Genomic DNA, 20,925 nt, shown 5'->3' on the forward strand with positions numbered 1-20,925 from the left:
CTAGTCCAGGTTCCCCCTCAGCTGCACCGGGGTGTCCATGGGACTTTTCTTCCATGATTGCAGTCACGGTCCTACCCCCTAAACTTCTCCATTTCAAGACTACTGTGCCATGTGCTATCACTGGGCCCCAGGCTGGCCCTGTGGATTTCTAGAAAGGGAAGCAGCAGAGCACATGTGGTTGCAAGTGCCTGGAGGCCAGCAGGGAATCAGAGCCCCCAAATAACCCACAAAATTCCGCAGGCCTCAATGTGGCCACAGTGTGGCATGTGGCAAGAGGTTTAGCTTCAACTCAAGGTGAGCCACGCACCCCAAATCCAAGCTTTGTGGGCCCCTGGGACCTCAACTTTTGGGAATTTGAAGGTTGGGGACAACTACAGAGCAAACAGGCCCCTCAAATCTCTAACGCTGTGAAGGGCAGACTCAGACTGTTATGAGGCAGCTGACGCAGAAGAGGGAGCAAGTGATGAGAGGCCAGGCCTCCTCCCCAGCCGGTCATCCTATCAAGGCCTAGACTGTCGCATCGGTTTTGTCCCATGTTGTCGATATGTGGGACAGAGGGCCTGGGAAGAGGAAAGAGAAGAGATGGATGCCAGCGGGGGAGACCCTGGCACCCAGGAGGCCACAGAGTAAGAACAGCTCTGCTTTGATCCTGGGGACTCAGCCACCTACAGCAGCCTGGCCAAAGGACATGGAGCCAGACAAGACTCCCCCAGGAGCCATGGGTCACCAAGAACCAGACGTGGCTCCTGCTCTGTACCCTCAGATGATGGCAGAGGCCCTCACAAAATGAAAATGAAGGAACAAAGATTAAATACGTACAGGGTTAGGGTACAAAACGGGTCTCTAGTCCCTGCACCCTCCCTGGCCCACTGAGCCCCCAAGTACCACACACTTGACCTCAGGTGGTCTCTGTACTTTGGTCTCCTGACTCGGGGAAATCCTCTTGGGTTTGTTCAGTCACCAGTGCCCTACATGGCAGAGACAGCAGGGCCCCTAAGAGGAGCTGGGTCCTTGATACAGACTAGAGCCCCCGTGACAAGGCAGTGGGCAGCCTCTACAGGAAGCTCAAGGTTCCAGAGACCCAAACAGGCCCCAGGCAGGGAAGAGAGCACATGCAGAGCCCCATCTCCTCAGATGCTGACCATCCACAGACGTTGGCTTCCTCAGCAGCAAAATAGGGTCTGGGTAAGTCAAGGGGATGCAGCAGGAAACTAATCCTCCAGGAGGTGCCCTCCCTAGGACTGGGCCTCTGGAGGGGGGAGGGGGAGTCAAGACAATGCAACTAGGCCAGTGGGCAAGTACAACACCTTTGCAGGCACCCTGCGCCAAGACTGATCACCACCAGTGTCAGGGACCTGGCAGCCCTCCAATCTGCCAGTCATTGCAATGAGGGATCCAGGGTAGGACTGGATTTGAATCTGCTGTCTGCAAAAATCTCCCTGTGAAACAATGAAAATGCAGTGTCCCAGCTAGTCTAAGAATGGATGGTCCCTAGAAAATTACCTTGCCTCTTGGCCTCACTTTGTACTCCAATAAAATGTACAGCCAAGAAACAGCAGCTTCTACTGCTGCTATGACAATACTTAAATAATCATTTATTGCACTAGATGACTATTAGTATTGTTGAACTAGTTACTTAACTCTATCCCAGTGATCTAGAACAGAAACCTTTTTTGTTTGTTTGTTTTTGTCAAGACAGGTTTCTCTGTGTAACCTTGGGTGTCCTGGAACTCACTGTGTAACTCAGGCTGGCCTCAAACTCAGAGATCCACTTGCCTCTGCCTCCTGAGCACTGGGATTAAAGGCGCGTGCCACCACACCCAGCTCAGAAATCTTAACTATAGAACAGGCTTAGATATTCCACAAGAAAGCTGCAACTGATGAGCCCTGAACTGTGACCCCACAGCACACTTGAATCCTGTTATCTAAAGGACATTTGCCTCCTTGGGCAGGGACTGTCCTCCCCGGAGCCCCAGTTAGAATGTACAGGTCTGGGGACCGGGCTGAGGGGAGGGGTCGGTGGACAAGAAGCTGTAATGTATTCTGTCAGTAGTGGGACAGGGGTGGCGGTCCTGATAAGCCAACATAAGTCTAAGCTCTGCAGAGAATATACATTGGAGGGGACTCTGGGACTCCTGTCTTTACTGTCAGAGATCTGGTGGTCATTCTTAGCACGAGATCCCTCTTTAAAACACAAACACTCCCATGCTGTCTGTGGAGGGACTAACCCTGACCAGATGGACCCGAGAGGAGTTGAGAGGAACTGAGTGCAGCCATACCCCACATATGTACTGCTCTGAGGATATCCTGTCAGTTCCCCCTGCAAAAGACAGAGCCCAGAAATCTGAAGCAAGACAGACAGGTCAGTTGCAGGACAGGAGGTACCAGCCCTCAGACAGCCTAGTACCCAGTCCAGGCTTCCAAGAGTTAAGACCCACAGCAAAAGGGGGAGGCAGGGTCAGTGCTGGACAGGCGGGCCTGGAGCCCAGGGCCTGCTTCCCCTCCCCCTCCCCCAGGAACAGAGGCCACTTGTTTGGGCATTGGCGGCTGGCTTTGAGCTCAGCCAAGGAAGAGTGGAGTGGGGAGGGAGAAACCCTCAAGAATGGCAGTGACCCCCCCCCGCCCCGAGGCCTGATCATGGCTAGCACTAGTCCTCTGCGCCACTGCTCCCCACCGCCCTCCCTCTGGGGTCCCCTTCCCTTCACTCAGACTCTAGGCAGGATTCACACAGGCCTGACGCTTGCTTTAGCAGTTGTCCTTAGAGTATGAAGCCAGGCTTACCAACCCACCCTGCAGATATGGAATGGGGACTCTGAAAAGGACAGACGGGCAGTGTCAAAGTCACTGTACCTCAAAACCAGGCTGCCATAGCAGTCCACATCTGAGCCCCTAAGTCTCAAAGAACATGGGGATTTGGATGAGAGGGAAACTCGTGGAACCAGCAGCTTTGCACAAAGGTTGATGAGTGGAGTGTGTGGCTGGACCCCACGTGATTGGGCCCAGTGAGGCCTGAATGTCCAAGAGAAACTTGGGGGCATCGGGGCTACCTCCACCTTACAGACAGCCATCAGTTGCCTGCCTTGGACATCTCACTTGTATCCTGTTCCCCTGGGGAGCAGGGTCCCCAAGCCACAGTCTAAAAAACTCCAACAGGGTATGAGTCCCAAGGATGAGTTCTACGCAAACCCTCCCCTCCAGCCCTTAGCAGCCACACCCACCAGAGAATCCCTTCCTCTGCACAAGCTCTGCCCTCACCTTGCCGCCAGTTTTTGCAAACAGCCACTTAACTACCAAGGAGAGTTCCAGGCATCCTCTCCTCTCCAAGTCGACACCTGTCCACACAGGTCTCTGGGTTCTGCTGAGTTTCTTCTACCCTGTAATGATGATGCTAGGATGCTAGGCTTCCCCCAAGCAAGGCGGTTACTGCTCTCCAAGTACAGGTATAAGGGTCCCTGGAACCCAGCAGCAAATTCTTACCTGAGCAACCCCCAAGTCCAGCCTGAACCCTCGCATCCCGAGTCTGGGCATTAGGAAAGGTTCCCAGGACACCGGATTTAGAGGAACACAGGGCAGAAGCCTACTGCGCTGGCTCCTAATCGCCCAGCACCCAAATCTACCCATGGAAATCTGAGACCAAACCACCCACCCCGCCGTCCCTGGCTGCACTGCAAGCCTGCTCCCTGCTCCAAGCCCATCCACCCACTCCCAGCCTGACCCCGTTCAATGAACACACCCCTCCTTTCCCGGCAACTGGGCCAGGTAGGCTCTGGAGAAACCGTGCCCCCATTAACTCGTGGAGAATTGAGGTGCAGAGGACGGAAGTAGCCTGCCCAAGGTTACCAACGCCCCAGGTCCAGGGCTAAAGTCCTACAGCTTTGCCAGGCTGTAGAGTGTCCGCGGTCTATCGGGAGGGAGGCTTCAGTTTCTCAGGTCGGAAAACCTAGCCGCCCGACGCGACTCACTCCGGAGCCTAGGAGCCGGCAAGCAGAAGAGCTGACGGTGGAAGCCGGTGTCAACCAGCTCATCCTCCCTGTCCCTACCGGTCTAGTCAGAAGCTTCCACCTCCGGAGGCGACCCCACCTCACTCCAACCCCAGCACGAGAGTGCACCAGATGACCCCGGGAAAAGTGCCCCGGGCCTCACCATTCCCTTCTGAGGAAGGGGAGCAGTGCAGGCCACAACTGACCATTGGAAGGCCCCAGCAACCCAACTGACCTGTTTTGAGCGAAGAAAACTCCACGCGGGATACCCGGGGTCCCGGTACTGTCTGTCACACGCGGCCGCTGCCAACTCGCTGCAGCGGCCCGGGCGCGCCCACCTAGCTCGGCGCTTCCGCCCGCCCCACGTGACACTCCGGGGACGTGAGGGCGGGGAAGGGACAGGGAGCTGGCCGGTCCCGCCCCCATCCTAGTCCGATCTTCTGTTCCCTGGACGGACTTGCCCTTCTAACTTGCTAAGGCTTGAGTCCCGTCTACCCCGCCCTTGCTGAGACTCTACTGATCACTTGCCTCAACACCTCTGTTCTGGTGAGTTCATCCCTGGGAGATTATAGGAAACAGACAGACAGACGGACACCACCTCCAAAAGATAGCGCGCGCGCACGCGCGCACACACACACACACACACACACACACACACACACACACACACACACACACACACACACACAACCAAGGACAACCATGGCCCGTCAAGACTTTCCCTGGGAGAGTCCTTCCACACCATTTCTGTTCCCCCCAGGACCACAGCTCCCCAAAGAGGGTCCTGGGTAAATCCCACCAGAGGGTGGCAGCTTCTCACCTTCTCCCCAAACAGATGAAATCCCTAGACTTTGCAGGCATTTCTGGGTCCTGGGGCCAGCCAGCTAAGCCAGAGGCCTTAGCTGGAATTCCATTTTCCCATAGGTACAATGGGCATATTTGGAAGAACAGCTCTCAGCAGGGTGGGCCTAGGGGGTTGCCCTGAAGGGAGGAAGGTGCCTTTAACCAGATAGCTACTCCAAGCCTGGCCCAGTGATGGGCCCTTTGTTCTTTTTAGTCTCAATTATTGTCCTAGGTTCCAGGCTAGGAAATGAGAGTCTGCAATTCTTCAGGGTGTTCTCAAAGTTAAGGACCATTACGGGCTAAGCTAGAACTGGAACTTTTCAGGAGACAAGGTCTTCTGTCCAGGTACTCTCTCCACAGAAACTGTTCCTCTGGGAAGAACGACTCTGTGTTGTTTTTCCACTGGCAAGGGTTTCTGGGAGAGGTGAACAGGGTCAGATCTTTGGGAGTACTTACAAACCCCAAGTTCCTGTGATGCCAAAAATGCCAGAGAAGAGCAAAGCTTAAGACCAACTCTGGGACTGTGGGCATCCCTTGGGCAGCAGATGAGCCACAGACAGCAGAGGCAGCCCAGGCTCCCTCTGGTCTCAGAGGAGCCAGGTATAACATGTGAGTGAGGGCTGACACCTGGTCAGAGGAGGGACCCCATGACCTCTGTCTTCAACACTGACTGCCTCTGCGTGCACTGGACACGTCCTCACCAGGACCCCCCCCCCTTCCTTCTCCAGGACATGCTGTCCTGCCCAGTTCTGAGGCCTTCAGCTCTTGTCTTTGACCTGTGGGTCCCTTCCCCTCCTTCTGTGAAGACAGGAGCCACAGAGTGTGCCAGACCCACAGTCCAAAGCTAGACTGGACCAGAGGTCTGTCACACAATAAAAACCTGACTTCTGGCCAGACCAGCTCCTCCCACAGTCCTGAAAACAAGCGACAACCTTTGTGACCAGCAAAGTCAGCGTGCACATGGACAGGGAGAAAGGAAACAAAGGACAGGAGGAGGCAACCACCCCATCCTGCAGTTACACAAGTAGAAACAAGATGCCTACAGGTGCAAAGGTCCATCGAGCAACCATAGTATTAAGGAAAATAACTGTAGAACAGGGCAGCGGGTTGCTGGGCAGATGAGAAGCAGGCACGAGAAAGAGCGGGCTGGGGCTGTGTGGTTCATTTATTGGGGCCATGTCCAGCTAGGCTGCAGCCACCTGAGCAGAAGCCCAGTGCCCCCAGAAGGCAGATGGGGAGGGAGGAAGTGCAGAAGGCTCAGTGCCCCAGGGCTCGGCCCCAGTCCTGTCTTGGTCCTTGCAGAGAGGCTGTGCTCAGGTGAGTGAGGTGTCATCATCGCTGCCCTCTCCTCCTGCACCACCTGCCCGCTCCTCGCGGCTCTCTGTCACCGCACTCTCATCGATGTTCTCCAGGGAGTCTGCATGTTGCACTGACAGCTCCGACAGCGCCAAGCTGGGCAGTGGGCTCTGCTCCGGGTGCAGCCAGGGCTTAAAGTGTGGCTGGTGCTTCTGCTTCCACTCGGGGTACTTGATGCAGGCCTTGTACATCTTCTTCATGGCCTATAAGTGTCCGAACATGGTAAGGAGTGCCTGGAGGACCAGTACTTCCCCACACCCCTCCAGTGTCCTCCACTGGTGCACAGCAGTCCCCAGTGTCCCAATTATGGCCCAGTTTGGAGACCTGGTTCATCCATCAGCCAGAGTTAACTCTGGCACTGCCCACTGCTCCCTGCCCCTCCCGACATGCCCCAAAGTACAAAGCCACGTACCTTGGGAGCCAGGAACTGAGATGACTTATTCACCACCCACTTGGGTAAGGAGCCTGTGGGGGCAGGGACGGGGGAAAAGGCAGTCTTAAGCACCTAGCCCCACCCACTGCCTGAGTCTGTAGGGAGGCCTCCCTTTTCGTCCCTTCTCAATGAAGTTCTCAAATCCCCCATGCTCATCTCTGTCCCCACTGTCTCTGCTGAGCTCCAGCTGCAGAGAAGAAAACCATAGGGTCCTAGGCGACCACAAGTAACCTGTGGGTTGACATTCTGACCCAGCAAGCTCCAGATTGTCACCTTCTTCCCCTCACACTGATAACCCAGAACTGTCCCCGGTGCTCAGCCTCTCTCCTGCCTGTCCTTCTGGGCCTCCTAAGACCACAGTCTAGCCTGACCCAGAATCCATAGCCCAGCTCTCCATCTGCCTCACTCCCAAGTGCCTGCTCTGTACACTCATTAAGGGCCAAGGGCCTGGGCCACTGTGCCCAAATGACATGGGGTATTCCTGTCAATGACACTTGAGGTTTAACCATTGTTTATTCACTCCTTCAGCCACCCAGTCACTCCACATTCACTGTGACATCCACCCTGGCCTAGCCTGGAGAATCCAAACAGAAACTCAGTGTCTGCCGTCTCAACACGGACTGGTGCTCTGGCGGAGGAGAAAGGCCACACAGACAGGGAGTAGGGCCTCACTCTGGGAACTGAGGACAGGGGAAGACAGAGGATCACTGAAGAAGGACGAGGGACGCAGGCAGCTACCGGAGGACGAAGGCTGTAGAAACATCGACGTGGGAAATGGAAGGGTGTGTGTGGAGGGGCTAGAAATCCTGGGCAGAGGCTCAGGCTACAGAGGGCAACAGAGTCACAGTGGCATTTTAAGCAGGTGAGTCAGGAAATAAAGAGGTTTTTGTTTTTGCATTTCCTCCAGTAGCTGGTTTAGACAAAGTGGCAGAGTACCAAGAGAATGGCAGGCTAGGTGCTCTGTCAGAGGGTGAAAAGGTAAGAACCAGGGGCTGAGTATGTTAGCATGTTCCTGCAATCCCCAGTACTCAGCAGATGGAGACAGGATGATGACGAGTTCAAGGCCAGCCCGAGGTACAAAATGAGACATAAGAAAGAAAGGAAGGAAGAGGGACTAAGTATTGGATTTGAGAGCTGACAAGAAGAAGCTGGCCCCAGCTAACTGGTAAGTGCTGAGCAGGGGTGATGTGAAGAAGGGTGGGTTTAGGAGGCCAGTGGTGAGTTTATAATTGAATACAAGTCTCCAGTGTCTAGCAGATACCCTGAGGAAGATGTCTAGGAGGCTGGTCACCTCAACAGAGATGAGTGCTCAGCTATCATGGAAGTGAGGTGAAAGGGCAGGCTTGGAAAAACCCAGGCCTGTAGGACGTGGCTGAAGGAGAGACAGGGCAGCGCAGGTCCCAGCTAGGATGTTAGCACCAGGAACAGTTCCAAGCTCCTGAAGGAGCAATGCCTGCCTCGTAGGTCCATTCCTTTCCAACCACTAGCTCTGGCTATAGACACCCCTGGTACTAAGGGGTGGCCTTCGGGTGGCCTGGCAGATCAAGTTCATGCCCTGTACAGGAAGGAGCCCATCATGGGCTGCAGGGCCAAGCCCTCACCTTTGGGATCCACTTGGGCCAGGTAGGTAATGACGCAGCTCTTGGGCCCTGTGCTCTGAATGAGGTAGCCCGTCTGGATGGATACAGCTCTGACCAGGTCTTTCCGAGGTGGGTATTTCTGAGGATGAAAGACACAGGGAGGTGAGATGGGTACAGAAAGTGGAAATGTCTCTATAATGCATGCACTTGTGCACACACGAGCACACAGGAAATCACAGCTGTTCACGTCCCTTGGCATCTATGGGTTAAGGAAGGAAACCCTCAGGCCAGGTCATCCTGTCCCTCTTGCAGCTCTCTCTGTGCCCTCAGGACAGTACCGGACTGGGTCAGAGTTTATGAGTGGTTGTGGACACTCAATCCTTGCCTAGGTTAACCTGCCTGCCTCTGCTCTGCCAGGGAGTTCAAGTGAGTCCTGACACAGGATCTGGTCATATAGCTCCCGCTCCTCCATCTCTAGGCCAGACTTATCCCAAGGGTCAGTCAGCCACATCAGTTCAAACCACTGGCCCTTTCTGCCCACACTGCCCTTTCCCTGAACTGCTTGACAACCCCTGCAGGGAAGCCATCATCCTCACTATGCAGGAAGGAAATTGATCCCCATGCTTGCCTGAAGTCACTGTGGCAGCTACAAGCCAGCCCCACCCAGCACCCTTCTGCACATGCAGGAGGGAGAGCAGGCCAACTCACAGGATGTTTCACTGAGTAGTTCATAATGATGTAATCGGCGCCCATGGGGAGCCAGGAACGGAGGGTGATGACATCACGGTTCTTCAGGGGCTTGGGACACCTCCCTATAGAGGGCAAGGAACAGCTCAGCCAGGCTGCTGGCCCATCTTCAGATAAGGGAGGGTGTGATGGAGGCCAGAGCCTTGGGGATCTTATTAACTGCCAGCCCTCCCCATCCAGACAGGTGCCCCCACCCCTACCATAGACATGCTGTGGAACCAGGGAGGACACAGTAGAACCCTTGATCTCACTATCTCTGCCTACTCTGCCCTGCCGGGCCTCACATAGCCCTTACCTTATTGCTCTGACTTGTGTGTGTACGTGAGTATATTTGAAAGAAAGACAGTGCTGTGATCGTGTGTGCATGAAAATGTGTGTCTGTGGTACATGGCATGAGGTTGTGAATGGTGTGTGCACCTGTGCGTGCATGTCTGTGTGTGGTATCTTTGCAAGTGTGCATGTCAGTGAGTATGTGACTATGCCCAAGGAGAGAGCAGCTCTCCGTCTCGGCGTGCAGGTCTCTGAGCAGCCCGGCCACAGGAGTGGCCGCAGGGAGGGAAAGTAGAGGAGGAGACCTAGTGGGAGGTTGAGGGGGCTGGAGTCTTGTTCTATGCCTGCTCACAAGAGTAATATCCTACGTCAGCGTTGACAGTCAAGCGGGCGATGTCGAAAGTCTCGATGACGTTACTGTCCCACTTCTTTCGGTATTCTATGTCGTGCAGGACATCGTAGAGCGTCTCAGCTGGCACATCACAGCACTCCATCCTGCACTGCAGACAGACATGGACTGTCAGGGGCACACAGGCACAGGGAAAGAGAAGACACAATAACAGACAGGGTCCACTGAGGCCAACTTGGCCACTTCTTATCACAAGTCTGGTCCAGGTCCCCAGAAACCTCTTATACCAAAGGACAGTCAGCCCCCCAGCTCAGCCCGGTCTCCCCTTCAGGAATCCTTTTCAGGCTAGCCATCCAGGCTCCCACACTCAGTCTCTATGTCTGCCCTCCCTATCCCCTGGGAGCAGCGTGTGAGCAGAAGCTCACAGTTAATTCAACAAGAAGCTTGAGACAGGGCTGGAGAGATGGCTCAGCGGTTAAGAGCACTGACTGTTCTGCCAAAGGTCCTGAGTTCAATTCCCGGCAACCACATGGTGGCTCACAATCACCTTGAACAAGCCCTGATGCCCTCCGCTGGCATGCAGGCAGAAGATTGTATGCATAATAAATAAATAAAATATTTTTAAAAAAAGAAGTTTGAGATAGGTACACATTAAATGAAAAATCAAATGCCCAAACAGACCTTACTACCTGGCCACACTCTGTGTGTGTGTGTGTGTGTGTGCGCGCGCGTGCAAAGGCTGGGACAGAAGCATCAATCATCTCAAGTTCAAGGCCAGCCTGGGTTAGATAGTGGACTGTCAGTCATCCTAGGCTAGGAGACTATCTTCAGACATCTCCCTATTAATTACTTAGTCTCACCCTCAAAAGCGAACCGCCAAACATACCTTGCTTTATTTAGGCCTCCCAATGATTATGCCAGTTAAGAAAGCCAAAAAGGGACTTGAGGTTCAAAGAGGTTTAGTGCCCTGCCCAAGGTCACCTGGCTGGTTAAGTAGCAGGGGCTGGGATTTAATCCAGCTCACATGTCTGGGAAGCAAGTAAAGACTGAACCAGGGTTCTCAAGATCTGTATTCAAATACGTGAGATTCACTGTCCTTGTTCTATTCCACCCCAAGAGCCCAACCCCCAAGACCAAGTTCCCCACAGCAAATACAGCAGTTTTGCTATGTAGCCTATAGTGTTCTCTCAGAAGTGACATTCATCCAACACAGGAAACCACACATACATGTTACTCTCTACCCATGAGAGGGTACATACAGCTACAGGAGAGGCAGCACTGCCTCCCCTCACCCCGGACAGGCCTTGGCACCATGAGAGCACATGAAAGCTCCCCGCTAAGGATTCTAAGTGCAAGAAACTCACTATGCCCCACACACCACTTCAGATTACAAAAATAAAGGCCACAGAGGAACAAACAAGCTAAGTGGCGCCATGAGAACAGATTTAGACAAAGCCAGGTGCTGGGCGCTACGGAGCTCCCAGCCTGTAGATTGCACATTGTCAAGTAATACCAGAATGAAGGAGCAGAGCACCACCATTTGGAGTTTGTTTTTCTTTGAGATAGGTTTCTCTGTGTAGCCCCAGCTCTCCTGAACCTCCCTTAGGTTGGCCCCAAACTCAGAGATCCGCCTATCTCTGCCTCCCACGTACTGGGATTAAAGGCATGTGCCACCATGCCTGGATTACCATTTGGGCTTTTTGTTGTTATTACTGTTGTCATTGTTTTTGGTTTTTTGAGACAGGGTTTCTCTGAATAGCCCTGGCCATTCTGAAACTCACTCTATAGACCAGGCTGACTTTGAACTCAAGAGATCTGCCTGCCTCTGCCACCACCACCCCTGGCCTCCCCCCCACCCCAGTATGTTACAAATTGCAAAGTGCAGTGAGGAAAATCTATGCTTAGAAAAAGCTTGAGACACACAAATCTCTAAGGTGGCCAGCCACAGCGGCTGTCTCTCTGATAGGAGTACAATGTTTTGTTTTCATTTGTATTGCAGATTTTCTGGAATGTCTGTAGTACTGCTTCAGCAATAATGAATTTTCTTTTGCTTTAGTTTTTCAAGACAGGGTTTCTCTGTGTAGCCCTGGCTGTCCTGGAACTAGCTCTGTAAGCCAGGCTGACCTCAAACTCACAGAGATCTGCCAGCCTCTGCCTCCCAAGTGCTGGGATTAAAGACGTGAGCCACCACTGCCTGGCTAATAACATTTTTTGTTTTTTCTTTTTTAAGTAAAAAGGTCCCCTAGGGCACAGCTACATTCTGAGGAATGAGACCCATATTGGAATGAAGAGTTCTGGAGGTCAGCCACAAGGAGGTCAGATAGATTTCTGCCCTGCCGAGAACACCAGACGAATCTTCAGTCCCTTCCCTACCTTCAAGCCTCTGAACAAAATAATTTGAAACATGCACATGCACACACAGGAATGTGCACACAAACTCACATGCATGCATAAATACATATGCTTTGTTTTTTTATTTTAGAAAGAGTGGTCCTCCTGCCTCTGCCTCCTTCAGCAAATCCTACCATCGTGGATCACCACAACCAGCTTAAAGAGAGTTCTAAAGTTCAGGCAAGAGAAGGACAGAGCTCATTGGCACAGCCAATGCTTGGCATGGCCAAAGCTGTGGGTTCTACCAATACCACCACCACCACCACAACAACGGAAGGAAAGAAGGAAGGAAGGGAGGAAGGGAGAAAAAATTAAAGAATGATCTCCAACCTGTACCTATAAAGTGTAGCTTTCATAAAGTTGTTTTCCCTCTGCCCCATTTACTTTTCTAGTCCATGAAAGTGTATGACTGGATCCCACCACTTAACTAGCAGTCCCTCTCCAGTCCCTGTCCTGAGTCAGAGGAGGCAGAAGTAAATCTGAAACCAGGACTTAACCTTTCAGACAAGGAAGGTGACCAAGCACGCCTGGTAGAGCTCACTCAGAACAGCCTGGCTCCTCAGGGTCTGGTGGGGAGCAGGCTTCCTGGAGAAATTCAGTCTAGGAGGGAGGTGTATGCCAAAGACAGGGCAAAGTGTGGTGAGGACCAAGGCCCGGAACCAGGCGAGAGCACGGTGTACTAAGTGGCTGAGATGTCCCCAAGTTTCTGTGTCGTGGCCTACATTGCCTAATACTCCAAAGGTCCCTGGTTCCACTGGGTGATTCCAGGGCTGGGTCATAGAAGTGTAGGATGAGTCAGGGACATCTTACTGCTAGAAGGGAAGGAGACACTCAAGAATGGCAGAGTCCTTGTCCAGCAGACTAAGAGCCAGCCTGAAAACTGATCAACTCCTCGGAGTTCACCAGGTCTCTCAAAGTTTTACCACTCAAAGTTGCAAGTTCTGGGAGACCGTAATTCCCAGCAAACAAGGACAGTTGGTCACTCTACCATGAGCTACATCTAGGACAAGCTGATTAAAATGAGTAATGGAAAAACAGTGATAACAGCAGATTATACTGAACCCAATCAAAGTATATACAGGTCTGGCTAAATAAATGCAATGTATGATTAAGAATGGATTATGTGCATAGTTTCAAGGCACTGCCTATCAACTACGTATTAATTACAAGGGAAAATAAGAGCCTGGGAAATGGCTCAGTAAGTAAAAACACTTGATATGCAAGTGTGAACACCCTAAGTACAACCCCCATCATCATGTAAATGCTGCACAGTGAGGTGGCCCTCTGGAGATTCCTGGGACAAGCTGGCTAGCTGCAATGTCTGAATTGGTCAACTTTGGCTTCACTGATGAATCCTGCTTCATTAAATAAAGTGGAGACTTACCAAGGAAGACAATTCAATGTCACCTTCCGGCCTCTAACATGTGTGTACATGCATGCACACATCAAGAACCGGGGTAGACAGCCGGACGGTAGTGTCTTTAATCCCAGCACTTGGGAGGCAGAAGCAGACAGATCTCTGTGAGTTCCAGGACAGCCTGGTCTACAGAGTGAGTTCCAGGACAGCCTCCAAAACAAAACAGAGAAACCCTGTCTTGAAAACAACAACAACAACAAAAGAATCGGGATAGAGTGCAGTCAGGATCAAGGCCCAGAGCCATCCAAGAGCACGGTGTACTGAGTGGCTGAGTGTGTCCTCCTGGGATGTGGTGAACAGAAGGTCCCCATCCAAATACACAAAGTGGGGATACCTTCCCGGTAGAGAAGGCTAGTAGGTTTGTGAACATTGCTAGTAATAGGTCAAGTTACAATCATGTGTTCCCTAATAGGGTACAATGGAAAGAATAGAGACAGCACTTACATGCTATCTCCACCAAAAAGGCACAACACCGATCACAAGAAAAACACCAGACAAACCCTAACTGCGGGAATTTTACAAAAGAACTGGCCTGTGTCACAGTCTCAAGTGTCAAGGGAAAACCTGTGAGTTGCACCAGACTGAAGGAGACTATCAATGCGTGGGTGAGTGGACAGGGAGAGATGTGATGCTGAGAAAAAGATTCAAGAAGTCAGCAGAGACCACAGGACCATCACCATTATCACCAATCTTCTCTGCAGCAGCCTCCTAAGGTCCAGGTAAGCTTCCACCGCTCCTGCTGGGTACAAGTAGAACCCTGGGGCTGGGGAGACTAAGGAACTTAGAGTACACAGCAAGAAAGCAGCTGGGTGGGGATTCAAAGTCAGCTCTACGAGCTTTGGGAGGAGGGGTGGGTATTTCTGGTTTTTCTGTCTTTCGTCCTTTATTTTCTTTGTTTTTTGTTTTTTGAGACAGGGTTTCTCTGTGTAGCTTTGGAGGCTGTCCTGGAACTCGCTCTGTAGACCAGGCTGGCCTCATAATCACAGATATCCACCTGCCTCTGCCTCCCAAGTGCTGGGATTAAAGCATGTACCACCAATGCCCAGCTTGGTTTTGTTTTCTGAAACAGGGCCTTGCTATGTAGCTAAGGCTAACCTTGAATTCAAAATCCTCTTTCCTCAGCCTCTTGAGGGCTGGAGTAACAGGTGTGTACCACTATGCTTGGCTTTTCTGTATGGCTAAAAATGATCCTAAACCCCTGGTCCTCTTGCCTCCACCTCCCAGATGGATTATAGGCAGGGGCCACCAAGTTTTCCTCCTGTTGTCTTCCTTCAAATATTTTTACATTGTTTTAAATTATTATTTTATGTGTATGGGTATTTTTGCTTGAATGTATGTCTATGCACCACCATGATGTCTATGGAGACCAGAAGAGGGCATCAGATGCTCTGGAACTGGAATTACAGATGGTTTCTCCATGTGGATGCTGGGAATTGAACCCAGGTCCTCCAGAAGAGCAGTCACTGTTCTTAACTGATGAACCATTTCTCAAGCCCTGGACAGAGGACAACTTGAAGAAGTTGGTTTTCTCATCATGTAGGCTTCACAAACTGAACTCAGGTCCTCAGGCAAAGCAGCAAGTGTTACCTGCTGAGCTATCTCAATGCCCCCTTCTCATATTTCTTAGCCATCAAGGAACACAGGAAGCCAGTATGTCTCTAAATCAAGTTTGAAAGATGGCTTGGCTTTGCAAGTCCTCAAACATTTCACTCTGGATAATGAGGTTGGAAGGACAGTGGCCACACATCTCAGCTTCAAATGTTAGAATCCAACCCAGGGCTATGCTTTCCCTGGGGCCAGGTTTAACCCCTCCTTACTCCCCACCCAGATCTGAATGGGAAAGACAAACACTGCCTGCAAAATGCCCATCCTCCTGCCAGAGAGGTCTGAGAGCAGAGCTGTTATAGCTACAGAGCACCCCATGCTGAATCACAGAACAGGGAAGAACTGCTTGGACACAGCCACTGCGTGACACCTTATCTTTAAGACAGGGAGAGACTCCCAGGCTAGTGGAGGAAGGTGGTGAGAACCCTGGTTGCTACTGGGAAGGGGGGTGTGAGGCAGGATGGGTGTGCCCACCAGCATCTGCAGCCTGTGGCACAGAACCTAACTCCTTTCCACAGCAACTCCGGAGGCAGCGCCACAGTGCCCAGCATAGGAAATGACATCAACTCTGTTTCTGTGCTGGACCCTGGGCCCTCACCTGGAAATCTAACTCAAGGGGACTTGCTCCCCCTAGGAGCCCTACTAGGCTGCAAAGCTTTCAAAGTCTGGATACAGCAAGCAATGTTACAAGTGTCACAAGAGAAACTCCATGCTGTGTTCCCAGCACTCTCTCCAAATCTTGTTGATGTAGGAATCCCCATGACTATGTGAGACTGCCCAGAACCCCTAGGCATAGCCCTCACTCAGCTCCCCAAACCCACAGTCACAGCAGAAGCAACTGGATAAGCAAGGAAGACTGCCAAGGGACATTTCATGAATGTTCTGTGGCAGGCAATTCTATATCTAATCCCAGCTCTTACCCCTGGGCACAAGACTTAACACATAAGCCTCAGTTTCCTCATATAAAAATGGGGACAGTAATGACACCTATCTCCTAAGGATGTTGTAACTGGATGAGATAATATGTGAAATAGAACTAGCATACTAGCATATAGTGAACACTCAAAAAGTAGCTGTTCTTACTCAGCAGGCTTCCATACTAGGCCCATATCTGCCTGCACACCCTATTTTGTGGCTTGGCAGCTCTCTTACTTTTACTTTCCTGCCCTTCCAATCATTTGTACACAGCTTCCTGAGACTTACTGAGTGCCAGGCCTGTTAGGATCAAACCAGGGAGTAAGGAACCAATCAGAGACAAGCAAGCCAGGCCTAAGCTCATCTCTCAAGGAGAAGCCCATAAGCAGAGTAAAAGAGGCTAGGATGACTCCCTGGGGAAATGATGGGATATTGGAGGGGTTGGTGGGAGGGCGTGGGAGGAGGGGAGGAAAGGGAGAGGGACCTGGAATTGACATGTGAAGCAACCTTGCTTCTAATTTAAATTTAAATTTAAAAATAAAAAAATTTTTAAAAAAAGAGGCTAGGATGAAAATTCACAGCACAGAACAAGCAGGGGTTAGGGGCGAGGCATGGGGGATGGGGTAACTGAGCTGGAAAAAAAAAACAAGTCACTGCATGGGCAGAGAGGGCCATGTCAGGCAGGAGGAGACGAGAGGCTGTGCCTCAGCCTACCCTCACCTCTTTCAGAACTCTGAAGAGACCCCCTCCTCCCAGCATTCAGCATTGGAGATGCAGGCTCCCCACTGAGGGAGGGCAACAGGATCTCCCAAGCCCAGCCTCTGACCTGAGTTAGGACAGGAAGTCAGGTCACCTCCACGAGGCTTTGTCCTGGCCTTAACAACCAGTGACCAGGGTAGGTAAATGGGCACACAGACACATAAGTAGCCCCTTGTGGACCCTCCCACTAAGACTTCCCACGGTGGTCCCTAGTAACCCTGCCCTTGGATAACAGATGATGCCTTTGACCACCATTCCGGAAATCACCACTGGGGAAACTGAGGCCCTGAAAGAGGTAAGGGAAGACCCCACAAAATATCTGAGCAGATGGTTCTGTGAAGGAAGTAACCAGTGAGTGGCAACCCTTCCCAACAGAGCCCGGTTCAAACCAAAGGAAGGCTTCCCAGCTGAGGTGCAGTCAGTCAGCGCCCTGATCCATAAGCAGAAGCTCAGCAGCCACTACCATGTGCTGAGTCACCCACATCATTCACAAACCACACAGACGCACCTCTATCATGGACTCTAGAGAAGCTCAAATTTAGCAAATGTTGAGGCCACGGTACTGTATCCTTCGGACATATCATCTCATAACCTTCTAAAGCCTGAGTCGAGCATCACCATCTCATAGATGTGCAAACAGGCCCAGAGAGGTACATTGATGGACCAAGGCCACACAGCACCAGAGCAGAGAGCCAGAGTCCACGGACTCCTGACTCCAAAGCATCCAAGAGTTGCCTGGCTAAAACGAACAACACGGGCAGCCGGAGACTGTTGGTTAAGGAATGTAAGCTGCAGTATGTATGCCATTCTGGAGGGCTGGCTCCCAGAGAGGGATAGCTGACAGGTTCTTATCTGACTCCCTTTACCACCACCCACTGAGCTCCAAGGCAGGGCCATGCTTTCCTGAAACCCAGCACAGGGCTCTGACTCTGAGAAGCCTCAGGCCATCCTGCCAGGTCCCACAGGCACTCGGTTACCTAGCAGCTCTGGGCTGTGCACATGGGACAGGTCTCTCCTTGCTACATCCTGGCTATGTGGCCTTAGCTTGAGCAAAGAAAAGAGCAGTAAGTCCCAGCTCCTTCTCTGCCAAAGGAGGCTCATCCTTCCCTGGGGGCAGGGGTGGGAGGTGAGGGTTAAAGGAGGCTTGTAGAGAAAGCCTCCAATATGTGCCTTCTACTGGCTTCAAGCCCAGGCTCTTCCCTGAGCTCTCTGGCCCTGCCCAAGGAGTATATTCCTGCTAACTCCAAAGGGCAAGACATACAAGATGAAATGTAAAGGCTCAAGTGGACGGACAATCGAGGGGACGCTTGCTATAGGAAGGTCTGTCCAGAACAACCCAGTCAGCCTGCAAGACGTACAGCCGGGCCCTGCCCCAGTTGAGTCAGACCAGGCAGGAGGCTCTGACTGCACAGGCCACAGAGCAGGCCTGTGTAGCTAGCTGGCCCCTTGGCCCTCTGCTCTAGCCCCCTTTCCACAGGAAGCCAGGCCCAGGACAATCTGAAGGAGGACCTGCTCCTTGGGACTCTGGGGTCTTCAGAAGAGAATCTCTGAAGACCTCTCGCCGATAGCTGGCAAGGGTCAAGAAGAAAGATGTCAGCCCTGCCATGATGGGTAGAAAGGGCCCCCTCTTCCAGGTCTGCCCCAAATGCCTCCCAGGATATCCCCTCACCGACTTATTTCCTGATACGTCTGCGGTCTTGTCCCTAAATCCTTCAAGCTGCACTGTGTCCCACACCTCCTCATCTCCTCCACACCAAACGATCGTTCCGTCCAAAGTGGACAGCGCATTCTTCTCCCTGCAGTTCTGTGGATCCTGAATGAACACTTACTATATGCCCCTGGCATACAGTAAATGCTCAGTTAAGAGCTGCTTCCTGGGCTGGAGAGATGGCTCAGAGGTTAAGAGCACTGACTGCTCTTCCAGAGGTCCTGAGTTCAATTCCCAGCAACCACATGGTGGCTCACAACCATCCGCAATGAGATCTAGTGCCCTCTCCTGGCCTGCTGGCATACATAGAGGCAGGATGTTGTATTCATAATAAATAAATAAAATCTTAACAAAAAAAAAAAGAGCTGCTTCCTGAACAGGACCCACAGAGAGGCTGTGCCTGAGGAGGTTTCTCTAAACTCAGAATTCTGGATGTTGCTCATGGTTTATGCCACTCAGGTTCAGTTCAGACACATCAACAGCTGGGAAAGACCCTTGGGTGCTTGTAAATCTTTGTGCCTTAAGGACCATTCCTCTGAGAACAGAGTAGAGGAGCTGGAGTGGATCAGGAATACCAAGAGACAGGTCCAGGGAAGATCTGGAATTTGTTTAAAATCTTTGATAGTTGTGATAGTCAAAAGAAGTAAATAAAAATAAGCTAATCAGGAGAATGGGCCTACAGCTAGGGAGGGAGGGAGGGCAGGAAGGAGGGAGGGAGAGAGGGGAGGCCTCTGTCTTTTGAAAACTAACCTGGGCTCTCAAACAATAATCTAGCCAGGTGGTGGTGGTGGTGGCAGTGGCGGCAGCACACACCTTTAATCCCAGGACTCAGGAGGCAGAGGCAGGTGGATCTCTGGGTTGGAGGCCAGCCTGGTCTACAAAGTGAGTTCCAGGACAGCCAGGGCTACACAGAGAAACTCAATCTCAAAAAAAAAAAAAAAAAAGGACATAAGAATAGTAGTACTAATCTGAGGTATCTATTTATACCCATAAACTAACATATGAATATAATATATGAAATACCCACTCCTTACTAGGTGCACTATTCTAGAAAATAATTTGGCAAAGCCAGGCCTGTTTGGCACAGCTTTGAAACCCCAGCTACTTGAGAGGCTAAGGCAGAAATATTTCAAGTTCAAGGCCAGCCTAGACAACTTAATGAGATCCTGTCTCAAAATAAAAACTGTTTTTAAAAAAGAAAGAAAATGGTTCAGGGAAAGGGCTGGGGAGATAGCTCAGCAAGTAAAGTGATTGCTGTGCAAGCATAACGACCTGGGTTCAGATCTTTGGCACCATGCCAAAGCCAGGCACTGTAGCAGACATCCATAACCGCAGCACTGCACAGTGAAAACAGGTAAATCCAGCCAGCCCAGCTGAAATAGCAAGCACAGGCTCAGTGAGAGACCCTGCCTCAAAAACTATAATGGAGACCAAAAGAGGAAATATCCGATATCCACCTCTGGCCCCCACATTTGCACACACTCGCAGGCCCCCATGAGCACACACACTAAAAAGATTAGGAAGCTAGGGATACAGTTCAGTTGGCAAAGTACTTGGTTTTCAAGAATCGGGACCTGAGTTTGATCCTCAGAACCAATTTTTTAAAAGGGTGCGTGTTGCCTATAATCCCAGCACTCAGGAGCAGAGGCAAGTGGATCTCTGTGAGTTCAGAGACCAGCCTGGTCTACAAAGGGAGTTCCAGGACAGCCTCCAAAGCCACAGAGAACCCCTGTCTCAAAAAAACCAAAAAAAAAAAAAAAAAATAGGGTGCGTGTGTGGCACTGGGGGCAGGTGGGGGTGGGGTTGGTTCTGGAGAGCTGGTTCAGCAGTACTTGCTCTTCTAGAAAACCTAGGTTCAATTCCTAACACCCATCTGGAGGCTCACAGCCAGCTGTGACTCCAGTCCCAGGGGATCTGACGCCTTTTCTGGCCTCCAGGTACATGTTACACAGACATATGTGCAGGTAAAACACCAGTACGCATAAAATTTAATAATGTTTTTAAAGGCAGTAGCCCATACTTGGAATCCCAGCACTTCAAGAAATAGGCAGGTGGATCCCTGGTGTTCATGGGCTAGCCTAGTCTACTTGTCTAGCTCCAGGCCAACGAGAGACACTAGAACTACAACTAAAGGAGAAGACAGCACACTAGATGATGTCTGAGGTACGACAGCTGAGGTTTTTCTCTGCTCTTTGTACACATACAAGAGCTTGCACACACATACATGTGCACCTGTGCATGCACACAGAACTGAGGATGTAGCTCAGTGGTAGAGTGTTTGCCTAGCCTGTAGGAGAGCCTGGGTTCAATCCCCAGTACTTGGAGAAAAAAATAAGCTCAGGAAAAAATAACAAGAAAAGTTCTGTTAAAATATTCATGAGTATATTTTGCATTTGTAATTTGAAAATTATATTGGAGAACAGCATAAGCAAGTCCAGTTCAGTTCAGAATGACAGACCACCTTGATGACTACAGAGCCACCAAGGGCCCTGTTGCCCATCCCCTCCCTCCCCTCACCCAGGACAAGGGCAGCCTCGCAATCAGTTCTGCAACCCTCAGAACAGGCCTAGTG

At 51.4% G+C, this 20,925-nt stretch overlaps 2 protein-coding genes across 3 annotated transcripts in view; both read right to left on the bottom strand.

Annotated features, from left to right (window-relative positions):
* Arap1 (ArfGAP with RhoGAP domain, ankyrin repeat and PH domain 1) overlaps positions 1 to 4,339 on the bottom strand; it is a 67,805-nt gene extending 63,466 nt beyond the window's left edge. The window contains exon 1 of the mRNA XM_040757791.1: positions 4,216 to 4,339. The gene's annotated coding sequence lies outside the window, so the exon portion shown is untranslated. The remainder of the gene's footprint in view (positions 1 to 4,215) is intronic.
* Positions 4,340 to 5,970: 1,631 nt separating this feature from the next.
* The window catches only part of Stard10 (StAR related lipid transfer domain containing 10), a 29,836-nt gene continuing 14,881 nt past the window's right edge, over positions 5,971 to 20,925 (bottom strand). For both annotated transcript variants that reach the window (XM_005074016.4, XM_013116346.3), the window contains 5 exons: positions 9,562 to 9,709; positions 8,901 to 9,004; positions 8,214 to 8,331; positions 6,592 to 6,644; positions 5,971 to 6,382 (listed from right to left, as the gene is read on the bottom strand). In XM_005074016.4, coding sequence (XP_005074073.2) covers positions 6,137 to 6,382; positions 6,592 to 6,644; positions 8,214 to 8,331; positions 8,901 to 9,004; positions 9,562 to 9,709 — 669 coding nt within the window. In that variant the 3' untranslated portion in view covers positions 5,971 to 6,136. The remainder of the gene's footprint in view (positions 6,383 to 6,591; positions 6,645 to 8,213; positions 8,332 to 8,900; positions 9,005 to 9,561; positions 9,710 to 20,925) is intronic.

The sequence above is a fragment of the Mesocricetus auratus genome, unplaced genomic scaffold, assembly GCF_017639785.1.
Source record: "Mesocricetus auratus isolate SY011 unplaced genomic scaffold, BCM_Maur_2.0 Super-Scaffold_4256, whole genome shotgun sequence".
NCBI classification, from domain to species: domain Eukaryota; kingdom Metazoa; phylum Chordata; class Mammalia; order Rodentia; family Cricetidae; genus Mesocricetus; species Mesocricetus auratus.